Source organism: Falco naumanni, chromosome 8 (assembly GCF_017639655.2).
Source record: "Falco naumanni isolate bFalNau1 chromosome 8, bFalNau1.pat, whole genome shotgun sequence".
NCBI classification, from domain to species: Eukaryota; Metazoa; Chordata; class Aves; order Falconiformes; family Falconidae; genus Falco; species Falco naumanni.
In genome coordinates this window covers 60,586,450-60,599,081 of record NC_054061.1, presented here as the reverse complement: position 1 = coordinate 60,599,081, position 12,632 = coordinate 60,586,450, and the positions used below count along the sequence as shown (strand labels likewise).

At 39.0% G+C, this 12,632-nt stretch overlaps 1 protein-coding gene across 1 annotated transcript in view; it reads left to right on the top strand.

Moving 5' to 3' along the window:
• COL5A2 (collagen type V alpha 2 chain) overlaps positions 1 to 12,632 on the top strand; it is a 113,278-nt gene that overhangs the window by 61,030 nt on the left and 39,616 nt on the right. The window contains exons 4-12 of the mRNA XM_040604135.1: positions 303 to 335; positions 953 to 985; positions 1,665 to 1,718; positions 5,666 to 5,776; positions 7,519 to 7,596; positions 9,618 to 9,662; positions 10,166 to 10,219; positions 10,884 to 10,937; positions 12,335 to 12,388. Of these exons, the coding sequence (XP_040460069.1) occupies positions 303 to 335; positions 953 to 985; positions 1,665 to 1,718; positions 5,666 to 5,776; positions 7,519 to 7,596; positions 9,618 to 9,662; positions 10,166 to 10,219; positions 10,884 to 10,937; positions 12,335 to 12,388 (516 nt within the window). The remainder of the gene's footprint in view (positions 1 to 302; positions 336 to 952; positions 986 to 1,664; positions 1,719 to 5,665; positions 5,777 to 7,518; positions 7,597 to 9,617; positions 9,663 to 10,165; positions 10,220 to 10,883; positions 10,938 to 12,334; positions 12,389 to 12,632) is intronic.

The window sequence follows — 12,632 nt, the reverse complement described above, 5'->3', positions numbered from 1 at the left end:
TATGTTTTCTAGTACTTAAATATCTTTAATTAAATACCATTTTTTTAGTTTGAGGCTTCCTTCAGCCAGTATATTATGCAGTTAGAGAAAGTCTGTTAATTTATAGCCTTCATTTAATCAGTGTCCACTAAAAATAGTATGGATTAGCTGTCACAGGTACTTTAATTTAGTAGCAGATGTATCCTTAGAGAAGTCTTAACATCTGTCACAGTCCCAGGGATGGTAGTGGTGAAACTGTTACTATTAATTGGACTTTCACGTGTTTTCTGCCATCTGATTTTTTTTGTATATTTTTCTTACAGGGACAAAAAGGAGAACCTGGAATAGTGCCACCTGTAAGTCTGGGGGTTTTGTCTTCATTTATCAGCATGCCCTAGAAGTGTATATTTTGGTGCTGTACAGCAGAATTGCAGTAATTAAGGAAATAAAACAAAAATGTACAGCCTAGGAATGAGAGGAAGGGGATTAATTGTGCTATTTCACATACGTAACATGAGGAATTCCTGTTAATTGCATATTGTTATTCTCATAGTTAAAATTTTATAGAGGTATAATGCTAAATTAAGTATTTTGAAGGTGTAGAGATGCTTGAGAAAACTGATGAAATAAATTGTCACTTTCTGTCTTTATTATCCCTTTCTAGCATGAAGACAAACAAAAGAATCAATAAGTGGGGAGTAAATCATTGTAAATCACTTACTTAATCTTTTTTAGAAGAACAATGATACTTCAGAGATTTTGTTCATATTGCTTATGAAAAGACTCCAAACTGGAAAGAGCTAACCAGTGGAATTTATATATATTTTTTTTTCTAAAAAGCCTTACAACTTGCCTGATACTTCAGTTTTCTCTCTTGCTATTTACTTTTCAATAACTAATTTTCTGTAGGGTAGTTATGACAAATACAGCCATGATGTTATGTGGTAACTTTAATTTATATTGCTGCCTTTAGGTTTCAGGAATACGAGGCCGACCAGGACCAGCTGTGAGTGTTTTTTGAATCTTGCATTTCTCTCGTGGTAGTGTTTTCCACTTTCTGCCATTTCTTTTTGTGTTGCGAGGGTGATGGGAAGGAGGACCCTCCCGTGCCTGCAGTGGGTATGGGGGTGTCTGCAAAGCTGTTCGATTTGAAAGGACAAGAAAATGATGGGGTCTTTTACTAGTCTTAGGTGAGCCCACGCACCCAAAGCGAAGGGATGTGTGCTTGCGGTACGGGCGTGCCTGAGGACCTTCGTGCAGGGTCGATGCCGGGGAGTGCATTTCTAGCAGGGATTTAGCAGGAGCAGAAGGAGCTGCAGCGCGGTCCCCAGCTGCGGTGAAGCAGAGAGCAGCTCTGTGCTGGCTGGAGGGCTGTCTCAGACCTGCACATCTCCGCATTAAGAGCCTCCAGCACTGAGTAAACCTTTGCTAAATTAAGCTGTGGAGCACATGAGAGAGGAAACCATCCTGTAGATGTCTGCATCCTGGTTCTGCTCCCTTCAGGGCATGTACAACTGCGAAGAGATGCTAAATCCTCTGTGATTGTAGCTGTTTCTTAAGGATGATGTGACAAAGGAAAACCCACAAATTAATTTCCAAATAAGCATGGCATTTCATATTTTGAGAGCTTTATTAATTGTTAGCTAGTTTAAAAGGTACTTAATATTTCTGATCTCTCTTTTAAGGGACCTCCGGGCTCACAAGGACCACGAGGAGAACGAGGACCAAAGGGAAGACCTGTAAGTTATTGAGCATCTCAGAAATCAAGTACTGGACTAACCTCAAAAGGTTAGGTGGCTTAAACTGTCTCTGTGTCTTCTAGAGTTACCAGAACTTTCCTCATATTTTCCAAGAATCAGGTAACAAACCAAAAAACATTTATATTTCACCATTCTCTGGGTAGGCTGAAACCTGAATGTTTTGAGATAATCGACAGAGGTGTAGCAGTATTTCCACTAAAAGCTGTACTTTCTCAACAGGCTTTCTCAAAGTAGTGTCTGAGAGTATGGCTTTCTTCAGGATTTTTTTTTTTTAAAATAAAAAAACCAACCCCCAAACCCCAAAGAAACAAGAAAAAACAACAAAACAAACCTGGAACATCACGCTTGCCTGTTTAAGAAGTTGCTGACTCTTTGCTGGTGCCTCGGAAGCAGTGTGAGCTGTGTGGCTCAGGGTGTTTCAGGAAAGGCAAAGCTCGGGAAGTTTGCAGGAGTTAATATGTGACTACATATGTTGGTATGCTGGTGAATAATATAATCAAGATTGCTCAGTGGAAATAAAGACTTCATAAGGAAATTTCAGCGTCTGCATGTGGAGAACCACAGAAAGGCCAAAAGGGAGTGCTGAAAATACCAAAGGCGACACGTTCCTGCTGAAAAAGCTAGGTCAAAGAGTAGAAGCTGCTAAAAGTAGATTTAAAGAGTTGTATCGTGGTAATTTCTATGTGGATATTTTCCTATACATATATAGGGAGCAAGCCAAATCTGAGTGTAGGGATAGGTGTAAAGCTGGCTGCTTTGTGCTGTTCCTCCAGTGCGTACCTGTTGTCCGTAGCTGGTGGTGACACTTCTTCTCGGGCGGCTGGAGTAAGCATGTCTCCTCTTAGAGGTGGATGCCAAGCCACTGTTGCTCCCAGGATCACTGTAAGACATTTGCCTGATGGATGAGTACCAAGATGCTTTAAAAATTCTGGGAGTAATTGTGAAATCTTTTGGTGTGTGGAGGAATCTTGACTGTATTTATAGAGGCATCTGAAGCGCTTTCCTAATGTGCAGTATTATCAATGAGATGCTAAATAATTTCTGATTCTGTGCCATGTACCCTTTGTTTCTACAGAGGGGCGGCTAGAAGCACTTAAAATGCCAAAAGGCTGTAAATAGGTGTGAGTTCCCTTGACACAGGCTATTACAGTGCTTTCTGGGAATATCGGTGGATTAGGAAGCAGTCAGCTCCTTCGAAAATGTTAGGTCAAAGGTTCTGGTGAGCTGTGTGTAGGTCAGAGCGTAGGTCTGAGACCAAAGAGTACTGCTTTTAGATACAGAGTGACTGCCAGTGCAGGACTTTTTATTTATACTTGTGGCAAAAAAAATAATATGTTAGCTCACACCTGCAGTATATGTTATGGAAACAACTCTGCACATTGTTTGCAACTTGTTTAAAATACTTTAGGGAGGAGGTAACTGTGTACAGACACCCTTTATAAAAAATATGTTACTGACTGGTGATATTACAAAACCACTGAGTATATTTCCAAGTCATTTGTTTCTTTCTCTGGATTTTTTTACAATCTATTTTTATTCTTTAAATGGACTCCTCCTGACTAGTGAGCAGAGGGAACTCAGCTGTGCTGTGGATCTCTGACTTTTACAAAAGCAGGACCCTGGGGTGTAAAATGAATTCAGGAAGATTAGCATATTTTTTTTACTTCAGATTATTTGTCTGTGTAAAAATGAGAGAGCAACAGCTTGGGAATAGCATGTCTGCATTTGCAAAATGCATCTAGGGAGGGAGAATTTTGGAGCACGATAAAATTTTAGGTGTTTTACAAATGATCTTTTGAAGACAGAAAATAAGCTCGAGCATCCATGGAACCACTGATATTTTTTTGTTTTCCATATGGCATTTACACTCAGTTGCAATTGCAGTAGCAGTTAAAATAGTAGTTTGAGAGTATTCTACCTTAATCTACATTTCCTCTTAGTCCATTACAGGCAAAAGCTGTAGTAGTTCCCGAGCAGAGCAGCGGTGAGCAGGAATGAGTAAATTGAGTGTTTAATTGGTGCCACCTCGTGGCTTATATGAATTTTTTTTTTTCCTTTTCCCTTATTTTTTACACCTCCCCCCCAACCTTGAGCTGTTGAAAGAAAATGAAAGGACTTCTTTTCATATACATATAAATAGATAAATGATAATAAATAAATAAATATTTTATTACAACCCTCCCCCCAAAGATTGGTTGTATACTGCTGGTTAGTTGCCACCTACAAATACAAACATGCTTTGGGGTTTTTGGTGGGAGGGTGCAGTGTTATTCTAAGTAGGCCGATTTTTGGTGACTAAAAAATAGGTCCTTTTTTTGAGTTTTTGGGTGTTGAGGTGAGGGGTTGCAGTGTTACTCTTGAGGCAGTTTGATTTCTGATGACTGAAAAATAGGTCTTTTTCTAAGAAGAAGTGGAAAAAAGACCATTTTCTATATCAGATTTTTTTAAGGTCTCTTGGTTTGGATATTGAAAATTAGTATAGAAGTTGCTTAATTCTTTAAAAGCAGCTGTGTTTTTTTCTCTAAGGCTTAGCTGTGCTTTCTTTTTGTGAACAAACAACAGAAGAGAACTCTTTTCCTCCTTTGTATGCAGTTTTAGGTTTGGCAGCGTACTTCTGTTTATATAAGAATGCTACATAATAAAGTTGTCTGTTAGAACCTTCCGCTTCCATTCAACACGCACAGATCTTCTCATTGTCGTGTACTTCAGAACACCGTCTGCTCAGAACTCATTCTGCAAGTAGCAAGCAGGGTGTGTGCGCGTTACGTGCATGGCTATAAGAAAAAATTTCCGCCCCCCCCTCGATTGCTAGGCTTGGAGGAATTTCAGACCATAAAGACAGATTGAGATTTAAGAGGCTTAGCTCATTCACTGGGAGTTTTCAGGAATCCTGCTGTCAGTGCTATCTCAGTGGAGCCCTTTCCCAAGGGAATGCTTTTTCCTTAATGTGTGAACCATACTAGTTCACATTGTGCTAATTCAGACACAAATTCCACTGAAACGTCTTGCAGACTGCAAGGAAACACAGTCCTCACCTCATGAAAATACAAGCAATCTGTCAGTTTATAATTGTGTTTGTAAAGATGACTCACTGAGCCAGGCTTCCAAAGTTTTATGTTTAAAGATCCTTTAAAAAGAAGAGCTCATTATACAGTATAAAATTTTTCCTCGCTGTAGCCAAGCATTTTATTCTAACGAAGAGAACAGTAGTGACAAGCACTTTGAAGCTTGTATTTATAATTGAAGTATATCTTTATTGGCTCTATTGCTATTGGTTTTGTTCCACTAATGTTTTATTAGCTGCTTCCGTATTTAATTTTTGTTCTGACACAAGGTAAGATGAATGCAGTTTAGGAATCAAAAGTAGGTGGATCGAAACAGGAGCAGTGGGATGGCCTTCCAGCCTGTCCTGCGAGTAGTAGCTAGAGAGAACATCGACACCGGGGGATTTACTCTGCACGTTTGGAGTGTAACTGCATTGAGAATTCAGCAATATTATGAGCTGTCTGAACCACCCATGATGTCAGGAGGCTGTAAAAAACCAGCCTAATGCTGGATTATGTGTATGTGTGTATACTAATGTGAGCTATATGTACTTTAGAAGTAAATTTGTGGTATTCTGTATCTTGTACAAAGCCCAATAGTTTTTCAGGAAGAGTATGCTGTAGTAAGGAATGATAGGAAGCCAGAGTTTCTAAAGAAGCCTGTGACAGAAATTGCTGCAATTTACTTGTGTGTTGGATGTATAACTAATTTTTCCCAGTGTTGCTGATCTGAAGGTAAGAACTGGTCTTGAGGGATGTTGTTTGTTTGAAGATATTTTTGTAGAGATACAGATTTATTAAAAATGAGGCAGTTGTTTGGCAGTTTCAATGATATTAATGAAAGCCTTGACACGCTATTGGCATTTCTGATTTCTTTTCTAGGGCCCTCGTGGTCCTCAAGGGATTGATGGTGAACCTGGTATCCCTGGCCAGCCTGGTGACCCTGGTCCTCCAGGGCATCCTACTCACCCAGGACCAGATGGACTAAGCAGGGTAAGTTTTACACTTGCTTTAGCAGAAAGTGAAGTGAGTGTTGGGCCAGATCCACGTGATATAAAGAACAACTTCTCTTTGCTTCACCATGGAGGGCAGTGTCCACAGTTTCTGTCTCCCAGTCATGAGGCACAGCAGCTAGTGGCAGTGCAAAGTCCTGCCAAAACCCAGGACAACTTGAATGTGAGAAACCTTGGAAAGGACACACCTTTTGCAATGGGTTTTAGCATCTAGAAAAGGCAAGGTGCCCAAATCTAAAACCCTCCGTAGGGTTCTGTTACTTCCACCTGACTTAAACCCAAGGGATCTGGGTACAGGGAAACAGGTGTACCAATTTAGGAATACAGGAGAGAAAAAAAAAAAAAAAAAGAGATGAACTATAAATAACAGAATGACTGATGAGAGAAACTAAAATGTGGTTACGTATGCTTCTTGCTGGAATCGCTGTGACCAACACTGAGAAGATTAAGTAAGGAATTGTTTGTGAAAAGCAGGGCTGACCAGCCATACAGACATACAGACCAGGTGTTCTGCAAGACTTTTTCCTCCACTACCACCCCACCTCCCAAATTCCATGTAACACTAATTATGATTGATAATTAAACAAATATTTGAGTTTCTCAAGAATACTCAGTTACACATTTATTACCGTTTCAAAGATATCTGGTTTGATTTCTCACTCCATTGTTCCTGCAACGTTACTGAAAACAGTAGAGTTATACTGGCAATAATCTGAAATATTCATGTTAGGCCAATGGTTGCAAGTTTGGGCAGCATTTCTTCACTTAACCACTTTTCCAAATAGTCCTGAATCCAGCAGATTCAGCCCAAGTAAATATCTTCAGCACAGAGGAATCCCTTAGAGTCACAGAAGCACCAGGGTGGGTGTTGGACCACCATCCTTCATAGGCGTCCACAGAAAATGTGAAGGAATAGGTGTGGCCAGAGATCAAAGACATTTTTGGTTTGTACTCCTGTCTCTGAAGTTAGGCACTCTCCAGCCTTGCAGAAAATGTGTTTGGGGACCATTCTGATGTGGAACAAACTCTTGGAAGACTTGAATGCCATTTGTGCTGTTGCTCCTCAGCCACTGTAAGCTCTGGGTTGCCATGAGTGAAGATTTGGCTTTGAATGAAGCAAAATAAAACTGTTGATTTCAACTGTGTGTTTGCGGAACAAGGAGGGCACTGAGGGTTCTCCCTGCTCCAACGCATTTGTCTCTGTGAATTGGCGTGAACAGCAGTGGCCTTCAGTTTTGCTGGATAAGGGCAACAGGCTTAAAAATTCTCATTTGCAATCATGAAATCAGCTAAATTTCCATTTAGCTGAAGATATTTCTAAATTTGAAGGAGGGTGAGTGGAAAAAATGAAAGGCTTAGAAGGCATAAAGGGATATTGCAGGTGAAGTTAAGGTGTGATTTAAATTAGGTGGTGGTAAAAGGAATCTAATTAATTTCATGAGAGGTTTTCCTCTTTTTAGGTAATTTTCCCATTTTTTAGTATTAAAGTGGATATAGAGTCAGAATAGTAAGCAGATAATATGATGCATTCGAGCAGCCTTTGAAGCCTTAAACCACCTCAAACTTAAGGAAAGAAAAGTTCTATTTTAATGATTAAAACGAGAATTTAGTTGTTAGTGCTGCAAAGCCAATGAAAATAATGAAGATGCGGTCACATAGATTTCTGCCTTATGAACCATCAAAATGACTGACAGCTAAAATCACTCTTCTTATCTTTTTCAGCCATTTTCAGCTCAGATGGCAGGACTGGATGAGAAATCTGGGCTCGGCAGTCAGATGGGACTGATGCCTGGTGCAGTGGTAAGACCAGATTAGCCCCGTGCTTAGGACAGGGTGGCAGTGGAGTACATATGCAAAAACCCAGAGGGGAATTCATCCTCTTCCACTTCCTATGCCTCTGGAACCTGGATGTACATTGGATTCTAGTGCAGTTTTGTACAGTACCTGGAAAAAAGTGGAAACATATGCTTCTATTAAATGAAAAGTTTCCCCTCCCCAGCACTTCTAGCTTCTTGTTGTCTTCCTTCCCTCCTGAAATATAACAGCTGCTAACCGTAAGGTACAAGAAAGAAAACCAGCTCCTGATTTTCCCCTATCTTGAGTCACTGCAGAGTAACTGAAAAGTGCGAGGTATAACACAAAGCAGAATAAACAAGTAACTTTGAAGGCTTCTTGTCACATTGTAACATCAAAGACAGCTAGTTTTGGTAGTAATTACAAAAATTCTGAAACCAGCTCTTACCTGAAAGCTGTGCTTTATTATTTTAAGGCAGACATTCTGCTTCTCCAGTAGGTCCAGTTTTATCACTGGCATCTCTCACTGTCCTGATATGCCCTTTACTTTTAGTGCATTGCTGACTTAATGGGAACACGGAATTTTTTTACCATATGTGAAAGCAGTTTCACCACCCTAAGCTGTCTGCTAGAACTCGAGGGGTTGTTTTTGAATAGCATCTCTTCTCACTACATGTGTTTATCACATTGTGATATCTTGAAAATACTGTTACCCTCTTTGCTGTTACTTTGAACATTTGTTCTTAAGGAAACCATCCCTTAGGAACTGTACTGTCCATGAGTTTGTCCACCTGAATCTTGGTTTTAGTCACGTTTGAAAGATTCTACAGTTAATCTGATGTTTTGCCTTAGGGTTGACTTTTGTGGTGATTTCTTTGCTTTCCCTTTTTACAACTGTCTCTCTTCAGTGAATTTGTTGTGTGCGCGTACAACGATTTGTTCCACAAGTCTTACTCTGTTGCCCTCCATCGTTTTGCTTAATCCTTTCACCCAATTTGTCTTGAGGCATTTCATCTCTTATACTGCCTCTTCTTTTGTCATTCTTGAGTATGGTTCGTTTTGATATTAGTGTATCTAGGTCTCTCTAAGGCCTTACACAAAGTCTACTGAAGCTGTTTGGCACTCACTGTCTGGGTTGATTCCTTGTGTTCTGCAAACCCCTTTTTTCCTTTCCTTGTGAACTGAGTAACTGACAGCTGAACCATTGATTTTTGTTTTGTTTTGATGTCAATTAGAATTTTTAAATGACCTATTACTAACCCTTCTACAGCTGTTTTGTAAAAATCAGTAAAAATTAATGAATTGTGTGTAAAAGACATAAACCTGGAGCCTCTTTCAAAATTTAAGTTGTTGGCTGCTGTTGTAGATATTTTTGTATTGCTAGAAGCAAGAGAATTAATTTCAAACAAGGTTGTGTTTACTTCATAAGTTACAATTAAGCATACTATTTTTCCTAAAAATCCTATGAAACTTATTAAGGGGAAATCTGAATTTTCTGTAACAAACCACAGTAATTTGGAAGCTGTTTTGGTGGTTTCTGTGATTCATGAAAATAGGTCCTTCCATCGCTGCTTCTCAGCTCGTGGCTGAGAACAGCAGCATTAATTTATTTTGTAATTGATTCCATTATGAGATTAATCTGAGTGATGGGGTTCCCTTCAAGGCAAGACTATTCCCCCCAAGTCTATTCTGTTATTACATTTTTTTCAGTGGAGCTGCGCAGGCAACCTTGTTATTCTGGCTGATTCTGTAGACTTCCAGAAAGGAAGCAAGCCCATATTTTCAGCTGCTAATGGATTTACACTCCTGTGGCTTTTTGAGTTTGAAGATTTCCATTCTGTCTGCTTCTGTATTTCATCTCGCCTGTCTCCTGAGTAAAAGCCTTTCTGAGGGTTTGACCATAGAAATGTTACCTGGGAGATCACTGTCAAGCCATTTTGCTGTCTTTGGAGCAGCTTGGGGAGCTACTTGGGGAACTACTTGGGCAAGGGTGTTTTCCAGTGTGTAACGAGTTATGTTTTCAATAGGGTCCAGTGGGTCCAAGAGGTCCTCAAGGTCTCCAAGGAAAACAAGTAAGTGCTTCACCTCAGGGGATTTAAGAAAATTGGCCAGAGGTGAAGGTCAAGCACAGAGTAACCAGCATGTGTGTCCACCTCTGAGGCAATGTCCATCTTCAATGACGCATCGTCGAGAGGAGAATCTAATCATACCACTCTCAGGGGCTCTGCTCCAGATGTACTCTGTGCACAGAGATTAAAAAGAACAATTCATTAGACCTCTAACAAGGTTTTAACCCAACACACATTTTTTAATGAGGGGACAGCAATGAAAATGGTGACTCTTCTGATTTCAGTACTGGCATGGTGGTGTTTCCCGTGGTATTTGTGTATGGCACAGGGCTTATCTAAAGTCAGAGGGATTCTAGTATCCAGCTTTCACTCATTTTAAAATGTGAGCTGATTCTGAACTAGAATCCAGATTGTCCTGTGGGCTGTGATTTCAATATATATCCTTACTTTTTTTGGTTTGTTTTTTTTTTTTTTTTGTAACTGTATTCATCTTTCATTAATTTTAGGGTGGCGCTGGCCCCACAGGCCCACCTGGTGAACCTGGGGATCCAGGACCTATGGTAAGACCACTAAATACAAACATTTCTACAACAAAATTGCAAGCAATATGTTATACCTCCTTACTTCTGAACGGGTATTTTCTTCGCATTGTCTCAGCCAAAGCTGTTAAATAACTTCAGTCAAGAGTTGTGATGTTAAAAGCATGTTTTCCTGAACCAGAAAATTTGATTTGTTTTGAATATACATAATAATGGCTATAGTATAGACAATAATTTTTTAAAATGTTTATACTATAATGTACTATATTGTTTATACTATAGTATAATATACTATGCAGACTAAGGATGGCTAAACATCGGTGAAACTGTACCTGGTAGTGTAACTTACACAAAGGATGATAAGAATATTTAGGTTTTGGAGGCAATAAAATGATTCAAAAGTAAAAGTAAGAGCTAGAGATTTGGAACAATAGCAATTGTGATTTTTGGATGCTTTTTTTTTTTTTTCTCCTAAAGAATCTGTCCTATGGTTTTAAATAACACAATGCAAGTTTCTTAGGGACAGGATGGTTAGAAAGAACACCACAAAATCAAGACATTGTGCTTAGGCATAAAATCATCCTTTTGCTACATCTCCTTTTATAAAACCAGACTTTGAAATGGAGCAAATAAATATTTTAGTGATGGCTAAATTGTATTCTCTACAAATATGTTTATTTCTTAGGGTCCAGTTGGTTCTCGTGGACCAGAGGGACCTCCAGGCAAACCTGGTGAAGATGTAAGTTTGTTATTCTTTGTATCTTGTTTTACTTTTAATAAGACAAACAATTGGCATCTTTGAGACTGCCTAATCAGCAGATGTGCCTGTTGTAACTACTTATCTTTCTTTGTAATCTTACTCCTCATTAAGTGCAGTGTCATAACTATAAATCTTAGCAAGCCTTTTCAAAACCCTACTTGCTTTTCCTTACATGTCACCATTATACCTAAGGTTTAAGCACTGGCTCTTTATTATTTCTTGCCGCAACCAGTTCTTCAGCTGAGATGACTTTCTTGAAATTAGACATAATAATATACCACAGCTGCGAGGGGGCAACTGGAGGCATCTTCTCTCTTTGGGATTGCATGATGACATAGAAGAACTGTAATGATAACATACGCTTGGATCAGGATAATAACATTTTAGTATTTCATTTTGTTTAACTTAGTAATATGTTGTAACTGATTTTATGACTCTATCCATGTATATACACATATATGTAAAATGTATGTATTATGTTACCAAAGTATATACGTACTGCACAAAATAGCATAAGAATTTACCTGTAGATGTATATTATTTATTTGCAAAGCACACTAAATCCATCTGAATTGTAATTTGTAACTTAGAAGTGAGTTGAAGACTGCAGATGCCAGACAGACGTTGTAGTATAAAAATTACCGTAGCTTGTGTAACAGCGACTTTCCCATTAAACCATACAAAGAGTTATAAGAACCTTTGGAAAGAGTTAACTCGCAGTGTAATGAAGCCAAATCTCCATACTGCTCTAAGAATGTCCTCTGTTTCCAATGTATGTGTGGATTTTATTTGATTGCACTCGTGAAGGAAGCACTTTACCTCCTCTCTGTCCAGAAAATACTCTCCTGAAACCTTTCACGTTCCTGCGGCCTGCAGGGATGTTTGGTTGTGACTCTGGAGGACTTAGAGTAATCCTTGAAACATGCTCATTTGGTTCTACCATATTTTCTTTCCTATTGCATCACACAAAAAACAGTCGCTAACCTGGAATGAAATTATACAGTTTTACGTTGCTTTTCCTATGGAAAAGTAAAGCAATTTGACTCTGTGTGAGGATGTCTAAAGGTTGCCTCGTTAATTCACAGGTCAAACTACATTGCAGTGCCATCTTGTGATGCTGAGATGCAGTTTGGAGTTCTCACAATTCATTGTTAAAACCCTTTTTTTTAAGATAGTGTGTCTAATGCACGTTGCTGGTCATGTGCAGTGGATTTATATCACTCAAATCATTATGGTAAAGAAAAAATATATAATACTGGTGTGAATGTCTGCATATGTTTGAATGGAAGAGTGATAAGAGTAGTTAATTTTCACATTTGCTATTTTCATGTGTTCTTTTTTTTTTTTTCTTTTTTTTTTTTTTTTTCTTTCCTTAGGGTGAACCTGGTAGACCAGGACAATCCGGTGAGCCTGGATTTCCAGGATCTCCAGTAAGAGAAAGATAATTTACATTTTAGCAAAATAATCATACTCATGCCATCACTCTCTCTTCTAATAATGAGTGCAAAGCTCTCCCATTCAATTTCAGAAGTACTTGTGTTAGCTTACTCTCGTGATCCAGATGAGTGATAGCTCAGAACCAGACAGGTCCTTGAGTTAATCCTGAGAGGCATTTTGCATGTGTATGTTTCAGCTGTTCTATAGATGAAATATGCACCAAACAGATGATAGCAC